The sequence below is a fragment of the Battus philenor genome, unplaced genomic scaffold, assembly GCF_028537555.1.
Source record: "Battus philenor isolate CCGP_79_NKW_IND1 unplaced genomic scaffold, ilBatPhil1.0.hap1 SCAF_22, whole genome shotgun sequence".
NCBI lineage: Eukaryota > Metazoa > Arthropoda > Insecta > Lepidoptera > Papilionidae > Battus > Battus philenor.
In genome coordinates, this window is record NW_027181685.1 from 8,419,932 (window position 1) to 8,442,213 (window position 22,282).

General features: G+C 31.3%; 1 protein-coding gene across 1 annotated transcript in view; it reads left to right on the forward strand.

Annotated features, from left to right (window-relative positions):
• LOC137923856 (glutaredoxin domain-containing cysteine-rich protein CG31559-like) overlaps window positions 1–22,282 on the forward strand; it is a 102,578-nt gene that overhangs the window by 41,785 nt on the left and 38,511 nt on the right. Inside the window, exon 2 of the mRNA XM_068767138.1 lies at window positions 2,039–3,677. Coding sequence (XP_068623239.1) covers window positions 2,211–3,677 — 1,467 coding nt within the window. The 5' untranslated portion in view covers window positions 2,039–2,210. The remainder of the gene's footprint in view (window positions 1–2,038; window positions 3,678–22,282) is intronic.

The window sequence follows — 22,282 nt, forward strand, 5'->3', positions numbered from 1 at the left end:
TTTAATCAGTGGTAACGCAGCGGTGGGGATCTAAGACTTACGATCGTAGGTTATGGGTTTGATTCCCGGAAATAAATACGTAGGGTTGCCACTACCCACAAATAAGTTTTCAGAGGTTGGGAAGCAGCGTCCTTGCTACTTATCTACTTGTCTGCAAAGCGTGGCGATTATAGTATATACTCCCATTAATCTTCAGGGAAGGCTTATACCTTGCAGTTGGCGTTTATGAACTGAAACGACGACAATATAAGAATTTAGTTGCAACTATAATCAATTATGTTATTACAGCTTAAGAGGTACGTAATGACAGTTATTTACAGTTACGTAATTTTAATGTAAATCGAAATATTACACGGTTCAAAGTATCTAGGTGATTGTGTCAGTAAAATTGGGAAGTTACAAAATGAGTTCAGAAGCGGTCAAACCGTTGGTTACGTCTGTGAACAATTAGTTGGACTTTGAAGTAAAGTTTTAGCCAAGTTGGCAATGAATTATTGGGCGGGTGTAAGGCTTCAAATGGATTACATAAAATTCAATTTTAAAACACATTTATTCAAGTAGGCGTTTACACTCACATTCGAATCATTAATTATTTTTAACATTACAAATGGGTCAGAGTAGTTAGTCCATGAGTAAGTTAGTACAGAACCAGATCGGGCTTGTCACGGCATGTTTATTTTAATTTTCAAAACGGTTCCAGCTTTTTGCAGCACCCATAGTCACGGAAAGATCGAAGTGTTGGATGTCCCCATGTCATATATGTCCCGAGATACCTTTAACTTGTTAAATATATTTGTTGGTCCTATCTATCCAAATTATGGTACGATGTTTATATAATAGTAACAAACTTTTGTTAGCCCATTTTTTATTAAAACACATTACTGTTGTAAGACAAGATAATACGAATAAATACGTTAATTGGAAAGAAAGCAATTTTATTTTAATATTTACCAATACAAAATGGCCATTAAAATTTATAGATTACAAATGATTAAACACAATATCAATACCAAAAGAAGATTAATGAGTTCTGTCTTATTAACATCACTTTTTAAACGTACAAGAAACGTTTATTTTAAAAAGAATATTACGTGTGAATATTCATCATCATCGTCTATAAAAGTTGATTATGTTAATATTCTTCGTAATGCTTTCTCTACTTTATAGAATAAATATATTTAATTCCATATTGTTATTTCAAGTTAAGTAATTGTAAATTCATATTGTGTACATAATGAATATTAATGTATTCTTTTCTATGTCAAAGTCACATGACACTCGTCAAATATTTTAGTTGATTTAAACAAAAAGAAAGTAAATGATTCTTTATCAGTGAATTTGCCTTTTGTAGAATTTAAGTATGTGTCTCAATAATAAATTCTCTAAATACAGAATACTTAACACAAGAATAATTTCATTAATTATAAAGTAGTCAAAAATAAGCACTAAATGCGAGAACGAAAAAGTTGTTTCAAATTTTTAGGATTCCCACGGCTCACAAAGAAGTTTCATTATACCACACTGATATCGTTAACCCATCTGCCTAGCGATTATGGTACATTCCCCAATAGATACTTAGGCCTTACAGGCTGAAACGACGACATATTACTACTATTAAAAGACATTATTTGAATAAGCATTAAAAATATGAACATTATGTTAATGAGGTCATTTGAAATTGACCTTACGCAACTTTGTACTTTATAATTACGTGTCTAATAGTGTTAGTAAATCTATTCAACGTGTTTTAAAGCTCGTCTCCATAAGTATTGCAATAAATTAATTGGTAATATTTTAGACAGTATATTCGTGTCAACATTATACGTGATAGTAAATAATATAGTTGGATTGTGTTAAAACATGTACTTCAAAATTAAAAAATAAAATTAGATATCTAAAGGTAGTATAACATTAAATTGTCAAAATTGCAATTGTAGTTTAATAAATAAAAACTTTTATTATTTCATAACTTAAACTTTTCATGTAAAAATACCTTGAATTAAAAAACACATAACTAATCTGTAATTATTTTTTGCAGGTAAAAAGACGTGTAAAAGCGCACGTGTACACAGTGTGGATTACTGACCCAGTCTCATTCGGTCACCGGAACCATTATGCCTTATAAATCAATCACTATCTGAAGCAAAGAGCCTGTCTCGAATCGTAAGCGAAAGCCCTATTAAATTATGCGGATTTATTAACAGACCGACATGATGGAAGAGGTGACAACACGCCCAAATCTCGAGTACATCCCCTCTCTGCCCCAAAAAATGAAACAGAGAGGTTCGACAACTTTTACACAGATAACTAACGACGATGCGCCTCTCAGAGTGAACGGATATAGTGCGGACGACAGCCGGTCTAACATGGATTCGCTAAGTTCGATGCACTCTCTTGTCCTTAATTCTAAGGCACCATCCACAACGGTATTCGTCGCGGCAACCCAACCAGATCGACCCGCGAGCACGCCTGCCTCAGACGCTCTTGCCGTCAACGGTCCACACGTGGTCACGATCAGAATAAACACGGACGCCGATAAACCGAAAGCGCCAAAGATTTCAAGCGTTCATCTTAAAAGTGATGTCGACTTTGAAACGTTCAAAATAAGTGACACGAAGAAAAATAATAGTTTAGTGAGATTAAACGTAGACGAAAATCGACCCAAGATCCTGGACAACGAAGAACAAATGAAAATGGAGAAGGCGCCATATATTTATTGTAATTCGTATATAAATTCCAACAATATGATTATGTCGAGCGGACAATGCTCCCCGAGCGATACCCTAGATTCGGGTACATGTAGCGATCTAGACGGAACGCCGCCGCCGCTACCGAAAAAAAAGACATCGAAATTATCATCGAAGAAAGCCGTGTCTGTCACAATGATAAGCTCCATAAGAAATAACAATGAACTAGATTACGAAGACAATGACTCGAACATATCATGCGACTCGCTAAACAGCAGCGAGTTTAATGGAAGCATGCACACGGACGAGTGCCACAGCGAAGATACGGGTAAAAAAGAAAAGAAACTGGCCCCCGTGCCACCTGTCGCACCGCTCATGCCGCCATTCACAACTAAAGCGAACAACAAAGACAGTAGCTTTCTACCGCAAGGTCTCCTTCAAGACATTAGAGACCGTTCAGCGAAACTCAATACGGTCGAAATTGAAAGTGAATCGACCGATCAAACGCACGAGGAAGTCAGCCAGAATATTAATGAAAATGCTAATATATCAAAAGAAAGTGCACCGCTAACGTCGTTTCGATTAGTTTCACAGCTGAACGAGTCGAAGAATAATAGCGGTGCGGAGTCATTACCGGCGAATTTCGGAAGCAAGACGGCTCTGATCAGCGAGAGCACTTACGAGGAAAGAAAGAAACAGGACAAAATGAAACAAGAGCGCATGTGTTACAGCAGCCACTACTTTGATACGGACAAGTTTTATGATTTCCATCTCAACGAGAAACAGTTCGACGAGGTACCTGCCAAAAGTGCTAGTGTGGATACTAGTGTAAGTGAAATTTCGGAACTAGAGTACTTTGCCGGCGTGAAGGATTATAAAAGTGAGGAGCCGCCCTCTACGATAAGAAGCTCTAAGGGCACGATACGAGGCGTCAAGAACCGCGTACGCGCCGGAATAGCTACATTCCTACAGATCCAGAGCACGACGAAGGTAATTTTTGCAAATATCACATTTTTAATTTCGCTTACTAAGTTTTTGTGCCAACCACTTGTTCGTTACACACGCACTGATTTTAGAGGTCATTGTTAAACGTATTTGAAAGTGTTTCGAACTGGCACGTAGCACGTTATTATAATTCTCACTTTTAACGTTCAATATAAAATCGTACGTAGAAATTAAGTCAACACTTAGTTAAGAAAAATCACCTATCTCATATGTATCTAAAAATTGTGACTAAGAATTAGGAGACAATTAAAAAAAAATATTTCTATTAAAAACACACGACACAATTGAAAAAACAATTAAAAAAAATATTATTTTCTTTCTGTTTGGAATGAAACTCATTCCAAACATTACTAGAAATATTAATCTAATTTAAAAAAATAAATATCAATTATATTTCAAACATAACAGTGTAAAATCGTATTAAAAATATTCTAAAGTTGTCTAAAAATTTAGATTTATTGTAATTGTAATAATTCAATTACGATTTCATTTAAGAAATTGTATAGTAGTACTAAAAACATCTGTCAAAAGACGCTAATATCCGCAACAAAAATGTTCTGTGTTGTATGCCCATTGTGTCATGAGAAAATAGGTTGACAAACACCGATTATAAGGAGATTATCAAAGATGTTCCGCTTTTTTATCTCGACGTGATAATTATTGTAAAATTGTCACTGCCTTTTACGGTAATCTCACATGCAACTCTATGTATGTCGGAAGCGTCTGTCTTCCAGTTTTCTAAGCATTCAACACAACGACGAACAAGAAATCGCTGCATTGTGGTGAAAGTGGCGGATCTTGGAAAAATTCAACTTTAAACGTGTGTGAACTTTTAAGTGAGTAATAAAACATGGAAGCTTTTAGTACATGGCAATAAGCAACTAAGTTAATAGTTGTAACCGTTGGTTATGAAGTAAACTCTTAAAAATATATTTTAAGATAACATATTAAGACGATATAACTGTCAGATCAATTTCAAATCTAAGTGTTTACTGTAATTTTCGTTAGATGGCTTTAGTGGTTTACATCTTGTTATTTTAAACTACAGCATATTAATTTGGAAATAGGAATAGTGAATAAATTAGAAAAATATTATCAAGATCAGAAATCAAAGCGCCAATTTATACATCGACAATATTGTAATATCGTAAAAAAATTCACTATCTAAAATGAAAATGTTCCAAAAAAATTTGCTGAAGCCTTAACGTTCTGGAGTGGAGACCATGGATTGGAAAGCGTAGCTTAGATGTCCGCCCAGAAGGATAGACAACCTTAGACGCAGGCCACTTCCAACGGGTCCTATTGGTAATCTTTGGGGAAGGCTTTTGTCCAGCAGGAGGCGTCTGAAACGGTGTTGAATGATGTTGTCCCAAAAATAATTGATAATAGACGGTTTTTTTGTGTCATTCCCCACCTTAGCCTTTCTTTAGTTCTTACTTCTTACGCTTCCCTATGTAACATATGTAATTTTTATTTTAAAAACAGAGGGTTAAACTCATGTCAATTCCATTTTCAAATTGCTCCCTTTAACAACCAAATTGCCCCCACGTAGAGCATGTGCCTCACGTTGGGAAATACAGCGCTGATAGAATTAAAAAGATGTTGAGTTTCGTCGACAAGTTCGCCGCTAAGAATTTGTAATCACATATTGTTTATTTATAGCCGATTTATTGAAGCGTGCAACTTAATTAATGCGGTTTTTACACGCCAATCTTTCTTTTACACCACAATAGTACACATAAAAGTAGTAATAGTTTATATTTAACGAGCTACGATGTTCATGATTTCTTATACATAGAAATATTCCTTTACAAAAAACGATAGATCAATCGACAAGTAAGAATTTCAAGATAATTTCTAAGTTAACTATTAACAAATAACTATTCCTTTTTTTATATTCTTTTTATTATTAATGGAAGTCATAATTGTTCTCTAGAATACATAAAATTAACATTTATTACATAAACATTCTCTTTTGATATTTATGAGTAATCAAGTTATTATTACAGAATTGGAAATTACATTTCTTTTAAAGAACCACCATAACCATTTTTATTGTAATTTCGCCATCAATATTATAACATCTGCGAATTGAAAAAACTTTTTCAATCTTGAGAATTATTATAATTAATTTATCTGAGTATTAAATTATTTATCTGAATAATATCTAATAAATCTATTAGAGATTTCAGTTCACTGGTACTGATCATCGCGATATCTCTAGAACTAAAAGGTTTTAAGATTTGATAATAAGTAATTGATGTATTTTCTTTTTATTTTTCTAAATGTATTTTCGTTTTGCGAAATTTTATGAAATTCCAACCGTAAGAATTGGTTAAGCTTTCATAAAAATATATAAATTGTTCAAGATTTTTTTGCATGTTAAGTATTATCAATAATGGATTTCATGAAATTATACTCATAAGAAGTAATGGCGTTGCTCAGCAAGAGGCTCAACTTGTTCTATTCATAGAACAATCTGTCTCCTGATATCTATGTCTTCTTATTCTTTTGTTTTTAATATTATTATTTATTATTTTGGAAAATTTGTTATCGGTATATTTAATTAGATAAACAATATATTTAATTCTTTTGTATGATTAAAAGAAGTGAATGTTTTACAGTTCGTAGTGAAGGTTTGCTTAAAATCAAGGTTGAAATACAATGAACACGGAAGATCGACAAGTTTACAACAGGTTTCGCTTTCGATGCCTTATTTATATCGAAACTCACGGAATGTTCTTTGTATGTAGATCAGAGGACGTTTTTAAATAGAATATATAAATGACATGGAATCCGACACTGTAAGGATATATTCGTGCTGTGGACATTCTTTGCATTCCTTATTTAAATATCCTCTTTGACTTAGGTCTCCCTTATAGATTTTCAGTCGAATCGTTTGGAAGTTTCGCGCATCATCATTCTGACGTCCTTGATAGTCATCTGTCTATATTGTCTGTACACGGTCTTCGCTGCGTTTTCCGATTTCCTAGCCATCAATCTTTCGATCTATGTGGCCTGCTAATGTCACTCTTACTTGCCAATTCGCTGGACTATGTCGGCACCTGTCGTTAATTTATGAAGTACCATTTATTATTATTAACTTAATTAAGTATTCAATATTTCCCTAATTCTTATCCAAAATAAATATGATATATAAAGATGAAGTATTAAAATACTGTTCTATACATTTATTAAACTAATAACAAGATCATCGTCGTTTTTAAAAAATTAGATCTGATCGTGCGCTTTCACTTAAGTTTGTGATAAATCTTTAATTATATATTACTGTATAATTTACAGTTAGCATCTCGTAAAAGTGAAATCGATAGTTATTATATGTGTAAAGCGTAATAATGGTACTGCATTTAATTCAAAGGTCGATTAAGCGATAACTTATTATTTTGAATATTTTGATAAAGTGCCTAGATAAATAAATCTATCTGTGATGTAAAATGTATTTGCTGCTGTTAACTTAATGAAAAGTATAATTTTGTCACATTCTTTTAAAATATGTTTTTAGTCAATAGTTATTTTTTATTGGGTGATTTAAAAAAATTGTTATAGTTTTTAATAAAAAATAGGATTTTGACTACCTTCATACTAAATTAATTATTAAACAATAATAAACAATATTGAAATTAATAAAAACGAGTAATAATTGAAAAAAAAACAATAAATAAGTATTTATGACATATTTTTTAAATATTAATGTCATTTTAAAATATTAATGAATGAACGAATAATGACAATGATACTCGTAAATTATATTTTAGTTGTGCTATTTAAACACACAGAAGACACGATTGAAAGAAAACAAATCTGTACAACTTATAATATAAATCTTGCTGTTGCATCGTAAATATCTCAGTTTTTAATAAAAGTGTAGTGGTCCTAGTACTACTTATTGTGCATTTAATATATGATTTATCCTTTTTTATATATATTTTCACACACACCCACACACATATGTGTGTATATATATATATATATATTCATATACATATATTATATATATTACTGTTAATGAGGTATATCGGCGGAGTATTCTTCAATTGTATTGCTTATTTTTTTCCGTTCGAGTTCCACAATAATTTCGAAATATAAGTGATAGTATTTACAGTTTGGTATCGAACAATGCGGTATTATATTTTTGCATTGCTTTCATAATTGCTACCTTGACTTTTTGCATGTATAAATGCTTTCGTTGGTTTGCAATTCGAATGTAAAATACAATTTGTTTGCTGACTCGGCAATTGTGTAAATTCAATAACATAATTATAGTATTTGTATAATTTGTTATCGTAAATTAAAATCAAACATATAAATAAACTCTATTTAATAAAAACAGTAACGCCGCCATTTTTTTTCGCATAATAATCATCCATAATTTAGTAATAATATAGAACAAACGTGGAGAAATTTGATTTAATAAAGTTACATAATATTTGTTAATAGATGACTTCGAAAAGACCACTTAGGTTTATGTATGATATCAGAGTTGACACAGTAATAAAAAATAAACTTGTAAAGCAAAACATCGCGAAAAATTGAGAATAAAAATCTTAACTAGCTTACTAATATATATTTTTTGTTTATTAATCATATTCATTTTCGTCCAAAGTATAAAAAGACTGTTATTATCATCAAAGTCGTGTCAGCCGACAGACAACCACTGCAAGATATAGGTCTCCCCCAAAGGCCGCCACAATAATCACTTTTGCGCTGCCTGGTCGTTGGGACCTTTGTTATGTTATCGTTCCACTTAGTGGGGGCATGCCTACGCCGCCTCTACCAGCTCGTCGTCACCACTTTAGAATTTTTGGCTCCAACCTATGTAAGAAAAGGACTAATATATAGCTACTTCCGCTATGTAACAGTAGTCGTGCATTACATTTAACCGCTTGCATTGTTGGTTAAACCAAACGTTTTGAACTGCCACCCGAAGTATTTTTTATTTAAGATCAGCATGCATAGCTACGTATGCTGATCTTAAATACTACCTATTGTCAACATACCTTCAAGTACGTTAGTAACCTTTAAAATGTTAAATGGAAAACCATGCAAAATCACACTTCTGACTCAAACATCTGCCGTAATACATCTTCATATTTAATTAAATGTTTATTTGTAATTTTATAAAACATATACTACTTGTTATTTATAGACGTGTAGCGTTTTTAACTCTCCTTTTTACTATAACGATATTTTCACATCTGCCTACTGATTATATCTCCCGGGTTGACTGGTGGAGAATGCCTGTAAGATCATTAAGTCCACCATTGCACAATGTGTAAGAAACATAAATAAATAAATATACAAGATGATTGGTGTGTTGGTGGTGTGGCAAAGTTTTAAAGGATCGACTTTAAAGCCCATTTGTTACAAAAAATGTTTATAGCTTCTTTACCTATTTCCAATCCCCTTGTATAAAGTAATATAACTGTAATATGTTACATTAAATTATTTTTATATCGAAATACGAAAGGGAATAACTTAACAATACAGACTCGTCAGTGACAAACAGAATACAATAATTTATTTTAATATGTGATAATCCGAATTTTAAAAATGATTTTTACTACTTTATTATCATTACGTTATTTTATATATTAATCGATAGTAAAAGAACTATATATTTATTGCATTTGCATTTTCTCTGTAGAAGTGGTTGCTGTTAGCCCTAAGGCTTTTACATCATCTGAACTGAGTTCACGGAGCGGAAGGGTCCGTGAATTTAAAATAGATTTATTAGGAACTAGCTTTTACACTATAACTAAACACTGAATTACCAATCTTGCCACCAAGAAAGGGTAAAAAATTCGTGCGGTTTTTCGATATCGTGATAATTCAAAATTTACCTTAAAATTACTTAACTGCAGATTTATAGTTCCTCGTTGAAACTCACATAGTTTCCCAATAAGAATTATTACAAGTATGGATTAAGTAATATTACATAAGAAGAAACTCGTGAAGGTCGATAATCACGTTAACCAAGCCACCACTTAACATAAAATGGTTATTATGCACACTACAATCATATTTGTTTTGCCTAATGGGAAATTATCACGTTCTCCGGGTTAAAGAATTGAACAATTGTTACCACAGACTATATACGGAGTATCGACAATTATGCTTTAATGGGTTTGGCAAGAAAGAGTCACTTTCACCGACTTTATAATTACCGACCGTTTCTTACAAAAGAAAATGGTCAAGTATGACAATGAGTTCTGTTTACGTTCCAGTCTTGAGCTTTTGTGTGGTATTATTATGGTAATAACCGTTATTTACAAATACACCTATTAAGGTAACACGGTGTAGTATTAATTAATTAGTTGAATTTGTAATTTTTGTACTTTAATTTATATGGTATTTTTGAATTTGAGCAGAGAATGCCTTGCTTGAAAAAATATTTAAAAAAATTTAATGGAAAAACTAGATCACAAAACCTAGCACAGCTGTTATATTTAATGTTTAAAAGTAAAAACCACCATAATTATCCTAGGCACATAGCATGTTTATAAGTATAATATATATGCTACAGCTTACTTTAAATTACTCATATATTTGTCTTAATTACTTTGTTATTTAAGTATCTACGTTTATTTTCTTTATTGCTAAAATTTTGCGAATTTTATCTTATCTATCTCTGTGTTTAATTCTGTTTATAGAATAATTTTTATTCCACTCGCAAAACAGTTTATTAGTTATATAACATACTGATGTTCGTTCATTTCTTAGTATTGTAACTTAAAATATACTTAGCGGTCCTTTACTTTCAGAACGTCTTTAATGTATTATGTTGTCACAAAGGTAAGTGAGGTTGATGAGATTTTTTCAATTGACTATAGACAATGTACGTCCACCCACAAAACAGACACGTAACCTTGTTATTGTCTAGATAGACAAATGAGGCTGCAGACCATATCTGTTATAAATCAAAATTAAATTAATGGGAGAGGTCTATGTTCAGCAGTGGACACGTCCTAATGCTAAAATGATGAATAGTCATTAAGTAAAACCCAAAATTACGGGATTTTGTATTATACTAGAAAATTGTGCATATATAATTCACATTCATTTTATAAAAATTCAAGTAGTATGTTATTTAAAATTACTTTATATTATACTTATAGGTTATATTCCGTAATGCGGTCTAACGCGTTGGCTTGATTCTTAATTACAATTATAATATACTGTATTTCTTAACCATTAGAAGCTAATGTAATACCTTTCGTTTAAGTAACTTATTTATTCTTTCTTTGTTTATTTTAGTCCATTGATCAAAGCATACGTCCAAAATAATTAGATAAAAATCAAGGTTTTTAATTATATAATACAATCATATGAAGATCGTGAAAAGAATTTGCGAAAATCAAATCACCGTCGTTTCGAAAGTGGAACGCTATTCTCATGACTTTTATTTTATTATATTACAATTATTTGCTTCCGCATATTTATTTGATTAACTGATAATCAAGTAATTATAAATTATACAGGATGATCGGTTAAGTAAAAGCTTTGTAATTTTTATTTTTAGATCATACTTATTTCCAATCAGCTTACTTATATTGATCACTTTGTGACTCCATTAGAATAGCACAGACTAATAACTTTAGAAAGTACAAATTTACAGAAACAGACAGTAAACAATAATTATAATACGTAGCATTAATATTTTAATATGTAGCAAAGAAAATTTTGAAAAGCACTTTTCCTCACAAATTTAAGATAATTTAATTTAATACTCTTTATTGTACACGTTAGAAAATATATACAAAATTGTATTGTACGTGTATTTGTAAAATAGTGTAAATAAAAAGTAAAATGGGGGATTCAGAAAGATAAATAATGGGTAGCCAACGAACACACGTTGTAGATAAAACATAAATATGTTCAAACATGCATACATATACTTACAATAAATACGGTACAATACATAATAAATAAATAGAAACATCAGTGACTAGGATCGCATTTGCCCCAGAAAGAATAAAGAAACATGAAAAGAGAATATTAAAGGATAAATAATCATTGGTTTAGTAAATATTTCTTAACTATTTTATTTAAATTTATCATTATGTTATTTATTATTTTTGATGTAGATGTATACCATATAGTAATTGATAATAAATAAGCTATAAATTACCTTTAAAGCTTTTACACCTAGAACCAATCACTCACTATCTATTTTATAGTTCCTGCCGCGGCAATCTCTACATAGTAGTAAACTGTCGTTACTGTATTGCGGGAGACATTGCTAATGAGACATAATGATACGATGCGTGCAATAGTGGAGTGGATCAGTTGATTAACGTATGGTGTGCGGACTGAATTACTCACAGGTGAATACTCTACTCTCGACGTTATCATTTAACGTATTTTGATTAGTTTATGCCGGTTTCCTAAATAAATTATTTGTCTTTTTTATAGAAAAAAATGTTATACGGTGTTTATAAAAATTTTAAGGAGTATGTACGGCCTATTTTATTTGTTGTAAATTAATATATGTTCATCTCGTCCAAAAATCAAGGGTCAAAGATTTAAAAAAAAAAAACGTTTTAAAAATTAGAATTACTACATATTAAAATTAATTATTGGTTTCTACCTGTCTCTGCAGGCTGTACTTCCGGAAGTTATTGACCTGTCGTATTACAATAAAATAAATAAATGATGTAACGTATTTTGAAGTGATAGTTACACGGTGATTGGGAATAAGTGTAAAAAAATTTTTTCTGACAAATGTGTTACATACTCACGCCTTCAAAGCCTTAACACCTATAACTAAACACCCTGTTTATTTCATACATCCAACTTACGGCTTGCGATCGAAAATTGCATATGACTTTGCGGGTCGGATGCCTTTGACAATGTCTCATGTACTATCTGGCTTCGCGGCTCACGGTACACCTTTTTGTCCAAACCAAATTGTGTTCAATTTAAGACAAGATATCAAATACGACCAACGCTTGGGCAATGGGAAAGTATAGCGAATCTGTTGTATCTGCGGTTTGATGCGTTAAGATGCGGTTGCAAATAATACATTCACACCGCAAAGTAAATTAATATCGGTTGTGAGGAATCCAGAATTCTTTCACTAATTATAAAGAAACATAAAATTAAAATCAAAAAATTTTATTGAAGTGGAGTTTTATATGCACTATTGAAACGTCAATTATTTTAACATTGTCAATAGGTAAATGTAGTCGATCAGTGTAAGCTACCACTGGCTCGGAATGTAGCTCAGCTAGAAACTCAAGTTGTTGAAAAATCATTAAACAATGCTTAATGTAAACGGAATAATAACATAAAGCTCGAATTTCCGCAATACGTAAGTAATTAACAAGGATATTGAACTACATATGAAGCATGAAATTTATTTTAGTTTTTTTTTCATTCACGTTTTCGTGTTACGTGACGTATAATTACCAGCGCAGGCTGATACGTACTTGAGCGTTACGTGAAGTAAAAGGTAAATAATACCTTGACACTGTCGTTATGTTTTTTATTACGCTCTACCTGTTGTTCGAATTAGAGCAAAAATATTTAACTTATATAGCTATATACGTGCACATAAGTTAATTTGACATTGTTAACATTGTCATATATTTTAGGTTAACTTAATTGTTTATCAACGTGATATGAAAGTGTGATTCAATGAGTTGCCTCCACAGGTCCCAGGTATAACCTGTTTTTTTGAGTGCTTCCGTTATTGCGAGGCCCGTCATCACCCGCACAGAGTCCGCCCATCAATTTGGTGATCCCCTTCTTGGTTTCTTTCTCTCTACTTTTCCTAGGACAACAAGTTTATAGAGACTTTCCAGTTGCTTCCGAGCTATGTAGCTGAAGTATCGTTAATAATGTTATGTATATAATTTCATTACTATTCATAAACTGTGGTAGAAAACTCAGTTTGAAAACTGACATATTCTAGTGTCGCAAATATGACGTTGAAGATATTTATAGACACTGAAAAATAAAATAATCCTAGATTACTACTGAATACTTATATACGCCGTACTCATACGCAGAGATACAAATTATTTACATCAGCAATAATATTAAACTTATAACACCAAATTTATTACTCAAGCGACACTAATCTATGTTGAATTACCTTCATATAGTTCAGATTGTTTAGTGTCGTGACACACACGAGTGGTAAAGAAGAACGCGGAAAATTTCTAAACTGGTCTAACGTGATGCCATTAGTGTGTAACATGATGCAGATTTATTCATCTAATCGCTGTAATTATAGACGAGACCTATTGCAATCAAGAACTAGACTGCTATAAAACGGTAGGCTTGGAAAATTAAACAAAATGTTTCGTACGAGAGAATTATGGTCTCCGTCCTGTGAAACTTTAAAATTATGTTTATTTTGTCACTATATTTATTTAGCGAATGACACTCTTTCAAATATCACTTTATTTGAGACTATACCCTATGGACATTAGGGTCTGTGTCTTTATTATTTAAAATTACAATAATTATTTCCCTTTTTTGTTCTTTTTCTTGAGTCTTATATTGTTTACCAATATTTATTAGTACTTAACTTACACAAGACCTTTCTTAAAAGACTCTGTAACTTTAATTTTCTTTCTGATTTTGGAATCAATATTTTCTTGCAAGTTTTATTAATAACAAGTGCCATAATTATATTATAAATACACACAATAAACTGACTAAACTAACTGACTAAACATAATTGAAGTTGACAATCTACACAACAATTATATTTGAGAAACAGCACTTGTTTAAAATCAACATTTTAATATTAAAAGAATCATATGAAGATATATCATTGCTATATAATTCATTTATGACAATTTGATAATTTATTCATGTGACAAACAAATTGCAATGTTTTGTGAAAATTTCAGTAAATTTGGTTTACTTCAAATTTATATATGTATAACGTATGTGCTTTTGTACATACTGTGGTATTTATACTATTATCTTTCATTTATCTATTTCCAAATAAAGTAAAATAATTAATGATAAAATGGAAAAATGTTGTACATCTCAATACTCGAGGCAATCATGCATATCATAATTGCATTTTATTTTTACAAGGTGATCAAAGTACCTTGTTTTAAATAAAGAATTTTGTACATAGTTTTTAGAATCATAATAATTGGCACACAATTTACAAATAAGAAAAATCAGATCTAATCAGAAGATCTAAGAAAATTTTTTTTTAATGTTCTTAGAGTGTTACTAAATTTATAACAATGTTTGCAATCATTTGAAAACTTTCATTCCAACTAAAATTTTATCATCACACAGTCTTGTAAATAAACGAGAGAGGCGTATGTTCAGTGGATGTTATAGGACTGCAATGGTATTTTGTATATATTTATATATTGCAGTGCAATAACAGCATTGTATTACGATAACACCATAAATAAATCATAAATCAAAAACCAAAAATGCAATTGATTTTCGTAAATTATTTTAAAACTTCTTACCATGCTACCCAAAAACACGAATTCTTTAACATTACGATATATATTTACTACAGCATTTTAAAAAAGACATCTCTAATTTTTTAAAAAGATTTTACGTACATTGTAACGACTACTAGTTTTTTTTACAACAAAACTTACTTCGTAGATGACTTTCACATTTATGACATCTTCAGGCAATTACCGACCGCGGTTATCTAATACGATGATTGCTTTTCTGCGCAACTGTTCTATATTGGTCACATTCTTTTAGACGTATTATGTCGCCATTAGGAAGTTCTGTGTTACTTTATTGTATTCTTTAAAATGTATTGTTACGTAACAAGCACGATGTATATAATTAATGTTGCCAATTTTATTCAAAAATTTAAATAATAGTTTCATTTAGAACTATATAAATATATGCATCGAAACTGCGTGTTACTTAAATAAAAAAATCCAATTAATCATTCAAAAAATTCTTTAAACATTACACCTTTGACCAAGATACGTATTCAACCTTTTGCACAACACATCGACCATAATATAAAAAAATTAACATAATTCGGACTCTGTACTTACTGGTGGGTACCGATTCAACCTTACAAGAGATACAGCCACGTACCGGATATTCTTCAATCTTGGAGGGAAGCGTTGCTAATGTTTCTTCTGCTACACTTTCCTTCCTTCTCTTCTCCTTACTAAAAAGCTCCCAAGAAAAATCTTTTCGAAGTGCTAGTATCAACTCGAGAACAGTAAGCGACCAAATCAAGATTATCAAATCAAGAAAGCCGAACGCATACTGAATGATGGTCCATGGTGGGATACCTTTAATGTTCGAATATAATATATATATATATATATATATATATATATATATATATATATATATATATATGTGTGTGTGTGTGTGTGTATATATATCTATAATTAAGTATGTATTTCGAAGTATACGAAACCAATTAATTTAATTTATATGCAATTAACTGGAAATGTTTCAAAAAATAAGAAAGTCCTCTTTGGTCTCGAGGTAATCAAATCGCTATGGAATATAATTTATTATAGCAGTCTGTTAGGTGTCTTTAGACAAATGCACAATTTACATGAAATATCTTTATTACTTGCAAACGGCGTACAAAATCTTTGCGAGGAAATAATCGTATCCTGTGGACAATTTAAGTTATGTGGCATCCGCCAATGTATGTGAAAAGATCTTATTCTCCTTTGATTAAAATTATTTTTATAGTTCACAAATGTTCGTAAACATTATCATTATCTCAATTTTAGTCATAGGACGTCTAGAAGTGGACATAAAATTCGCTCTACTCTCCATAAGATATCTAATAAGGTATAAAGCGGGCTGCATTCAGCATCTTCCGACGATTTTAACAAGGTCGTCTTGTGAGTAGAGATTCTTCTCTACGCTTGCCGGCCCATGATCTATACGATAGAATACGACAGAACCTTACGATCATATGGCAGCAATAACGAAATATTAATGCAGTCTAAACTCTTCTTTATCATTTATAACTTTTCTCCAAAAGTATATCAGAGGCGACGATAACGACTTTAATACAGAAAGAAGATTTTTTTCATTTAGCCGAAAGCTAAGAATTGTTTACTTTTCACGAGAAGAAATCTACTGTAATATGACCTGACATACATATATATACTCGTAAATATTGCAAACCCACAAGACCTGACATAAATATATATAAATATTACAAAAGGGTAAAAGTCTGTTTCTATTTTGTTTATTCTTTTACGCTAGTTACATTCACTGGATTTTTATGTAGTTAATACAGTTAAGTTTCGTTCATTGCCTTTTAGTATAGCTTATAGAGTTTGCAAACCAAGCTGCTTAATAAACAACTTTGAAAACTGCGTTATAACTCAAGCTTCTGTAATCGTCTAAAAACAAACGATCGACAATTTGATATCAATTTCCCGGTGATTCGTAGCGAGGAATAAGGCACTATTTTATAAACAATATCGTGTTACTAATCGGATTTTGCCATTTAATGGTCACAACGCTTACAACGCAGACTGATTCGAACAGCTTTGTTTTATAAACAACTAACCTATGAAAGTACAGTGGAAACACGCGTATGGTAAAAGGATAGTGTAGAAAGATATGCATAAAAAATAGAGGTGACGTGTGTAATGTACATTGTTAAGGCATCTTTGAAAAAAGTATCTTTTTTTCTCTCATTTCTTTAGGTCGAATACTTACATTTGTGAAAACCAATAATATTAATTTAAATGAGAACAAATGCATTGGACATTAGCATTCTCCCAGCGAAATGTGCCTTAATCCAGGACGAATTAGTGGAGTTTTACCGATCGAAACCTAGTCTACGTATCGAGAAACCGTTCAAAACGAGTCCTCTTGTGTATCCATAGACCGTTTACATAGGATACTTAAAGGACTACCTACACGGCCTCTAATTCTTTGAAATAATTAACGCAAGGGCCGAGACTTTCAAGGAAGGCTTAATCGTGGTTTTTTATTGTTAGCGCCTTCGACGCTCTGCCACTAAGCCAGATAATTTTTTAACGCTTTCGGGTAACAAGCATTTGCACAAAAACTGCTTTTATAATAATTTTCTTTTAGGATTGTAAAGGGATTATTTAATCATTTAATCCTAGCAAAAGAAAACGGTTGCAAACATAGACCACAATGCGAAAGTAGAATTATGTTTAAGCTTCAACATTTAGTTTGTGCTAATCATTTTGTGGTATTCATACATTATTAATCTTTTTAAATATAGAATCCGTAATAAATTATTTTAAATACTGTTTTACATGCAGACGAAAGTCGTTTAATTTTTGGTGTATACCTGATCACTTGTCGTTTAGTCTAGCAGATCTATTTATCCTTGTTTAGAAAAGCAAAGTTATTATTAATTAATTTTTATTTATATTTTGTGTAATTTTATATTATATGATTAATATATTTGAATATCATTGTAGAAATTCAAAAATCGTTTAAAATATTTGACGGTTTTCACAACTCTTCCGACTAACCCGCATAGATCAAAGGCTGGCATTATATCTATTTAAATATTATCTTATAAATAAACCATCGATGTTTAAATAGCTTATTAATTAATTTAGTTTATCTTGTTCTCAAAAGTTGCACAAATGTTACAACTTGCAAAAACATCTGTCAATAAAGTAATTCGTTAAAACTTAGGTATAAATATACATTGAAAAAAAATTCTCCTTAAATGCTTGTTAAACATAGTAAATAACAATAGAGAATTTGTAAGATTTTGTGCGAATTACAACACATTCTAATGAATAAAAACAGAAAATAGGAAACTATTGTTATAATGATATAGTAGACGAGGAACATACAGCAATTGTATCTTTAGTAGTAATACATTGTGACAAATTTTTTCGCTAATTACATGAAAATCTCTCACAGAAAATACAAGTGAGTTGGATCACAGATACGATTTCTCCCACATGGTAATTTTATATCTACGATGGAAAGAATGCTTCGTGCGTTAGTGGAAGGCGTTGATAAAATCGAAATGCAGATGTGCCGTTTGCCTCAAGAATGTCGTTGGACCAAATAACTCGACCTAACGCGACCATCTGCTTCGATGCTCGGTGTATAGGCATGTACATTGCTTATTGTGATTTACGTCATAAAGATCGGCTTTACTTTCCCTGCCTTCGTCGATTTTATTTACTCAATTGTGTTCGTAATTTTCGGTAGTCAAGTAGATAAAATATAAATTATACAGAGCATTTTGTCATAAGTGTAAAAGCGATAGAGAAGTGAATGTCATTTGCTGTCAATTAGCGTCTGGTACTGTATTCAAAAATCAATGGTTACAAAAATATTTAATAATTTTTAAAAAAAGTTGTAAGCAAAATAAATATCGTTTACTACCTGTCTGTATAATGTGCATGTAGACTTTGTACAGCCAGATTGGTCCATTCCAATAGAAAACATAAGTCGAAACAGGTGTAAAACTTGCTGACCGAAAAGTTGTATAATCTCCCTTTTAGGATTTTCACACCTATAACCAACATCCTGTATATGAAAGTAATGTCAAAAATGTAATATCATTTAACAATCTATGACGATTTCAAAACAAATTATTTTATTTTATTTAGGCAATTCTAATATGTAATAAATTTATTAGAAAATTTCTCAAGTTCTTGTTTACAGAAATATTTTTTCCGTATAATCATTATCAGTTTAATCTTTATTTGTACAAAACACTTGATAGAAAATTACCATTCGGTTATTCCTATCGCACGGATTATCTTGGTCACTAGAGCTCCATATATTTCAATACATTGACCAGAGATGCCGTCACAGTCGTGGGCGAATCGTGGGTCGGTCCCAAGGCAATCCGCGTGCTTAGCATAAGTCTACTCGATACCGTTGTATGGTACATAACACCTAGTGAATACTAGCAATGAACCGTGAGATCGGACTATCTATTCGAATCCACGACAAGATAAAATATGTATACTAACATGTATATTTGTTTTTCGGATATTTAAGTTTTATCTACACATAAATAGGTCGATTGGTTATAGGCTTTAATTGGGTAAATTTATAGCCAATTTATCTTCAAAAAGCATTAAAGCTTTTTGACATATGTCCAACTACCCCTTAAATAGATGATCACTCTGAAATATGTTACATAAAATTATATTTTCTATTGAAATACGGGTAAAATATAACAAATAGTCCAATATCTTCTGTCAGCACAAATTCTACAGTAACAAGTAATAAACAATAATTTATATTAATAAGTAGTAATAGAATTTTAAATACAAAGCGTGTTACGTATGCAGCAAATGATCTGTACATTCACCCCCTTTTAAACTTTTACGTATCAATCATCCTGTATATGAAGTATGTTATAAAAGTTTAAAAGCCCGTGCTTATAACGAAAAGATATATTTACTATTTCATGGTTAAAGTTTTGAATCATAAATTTTGAACAAAAGTTATGTGACTTCACAAACAAAATGGATACAAAATTTAGGAGATATTATTAATTATTTAAGGAGATATTATCTGCTGTAAATTACCTTATGAAAATATGACACAAAGATATAATATATACCTTAATTAATCGTATTTATATAGCACATTTGTCACGAACTATATGTGTATACATATATGTAAGTATTCATGTACGCATGTAGTAGTGTAAGTATTTATATATATGTACATCCTAAACTGCTCTCTCCTTCATATCTCTCATTTCCTTTAAAAAGTTGCCTGGTAGAAATCACCTTTAGCGATAAGAACGCCTCTTATACCATATGAATTAATTCTTTTTTTCTTTTTTTTTTCTCTATTTATTGTGTATGATGTACAAGAAAGTGTTAATAAATAAATACAAATATAATTTTTGCAATTGAACTGTCCATGAAGTTTAAAACTATAATATAGTAAAGTAATATTGTCGTAGACTTAATTATTCTTTTATACAACAAAATGATAGAACCACCGAGAATATATTTTGTTAGTAAATAATAGATAGATAGTACGGTGTAAGGATTTTGTATTATAATAAATAATTGTTATGAATTATGACTAGAATTTAAAAAAGTGGGTAAAATATAGGGGAACAAGGAAAACGATATTTTTCTATTTATGCAAATTTATTGTTGTACAGTTTTACAAACACATTGAATGGTTGATCAATTTTTTTTATTTTCTATTCAATTCAAATTTCCCGCCATATATCGAGGGAGCAATGTACTTACGTTTCTTGGAAATAAACAATTTCACTTTTTACTATGCCAGTGTCTAAGAGTCTGCAATAACCAACATTTTGTTCCATTGTTCATTATATTCTTTTATTTCGTTACGTTGATAGTTCGTAAAGCAGCAAAAATGTAGATAACATTTTTTTGTTAACTTTGTCTTTGTTTGTTGCCACCGTATATGACATTTAATGATGAAATATTCTGTATAACGTGAACGTTATCTAAAGTAGATGTAAACAAACATAATAAATCATAACTATTGATCCTAACAAAGTCGGCTGTCCATTTTGCGGGTGGAAGTCCTAAACTGCGCTTGTGGGTCCGGGACCTTCACTCCAGAACTAAGTCTCCAGCGGCCACCCGTTCTACGTTCTATGTGAACTGTCTTCTGACACTTTAACGTAATAATTTTCTGGGATATGCCTTTTATTTTCATTTAGACGAATCTCTTCTTTTCTGATTTGATCTTGGAAAGAAATTCCGAGCATAGCGCTCTCCGTGGTCCATTGAGCGACCATTAGCTTACCAGTGAGGTTCTGAATGAAATACCACGTTCATGTGCCAAGTCATAACTGGTAACATTCATTCATCTTAAGACACTGAGGAATATTAAACGAGAAGCATTTCCTTCATATGTTCAAATCAATCAGACCGTCGCGTAACGCTTGGCAATCGTCACGGCGAATGTAACAAAGATTAATGCGCTCATAACGTGTGCAACAAAAACTAATTGGATCTGTAACAATGCGAGCGAAAATCGTCATTCCGGTAACCTTCACAACACTCGTGAATATTTACTCGAGATAAAATCTATTAACCGTCAATTGTATGGCTCGTTACAAATTAAACACCGTGTACAACGTAACTGTTATACGCGTCCTCGTAATGTAACAAATTACTTTTACTATCGCAATTACTATCAAGCAAACATCTGTTTGTAATTTCATTATACTTTTAAAAGTGTAACAAAGAAGAACAGTGTCATATTTCTGCATGAGTAATAATAGAATTATATTTAAAGAGGATACCTACATCTATACTCTACTATACCGTTGAATTTGTGAAATTAATGTTTCAATACTTTAAATTCAAGAGGATTGATTGTAACCTAACCTGATGAAATAAGTAGAAGTAAATATAAATATTAAGGTCGTTTTATCATTCTTACTGAAACTCTATGTCCAACTTTGGACATCCTAGTCACCATTTACTTTACAATTACTATAATGTTGCTGGGATTATTTGTTGTATGGGCTATGTGGCGCGCTCACAGCCGCTTCCACGTGCCAGTCTGCTAGGCTATATCGGTTTTGAACAGCTCTGTATTGTCTGTAATAACGAAACAGTTTAATTCACACCTATTCCTAGGTATCTGGAAATAAAAATATGATC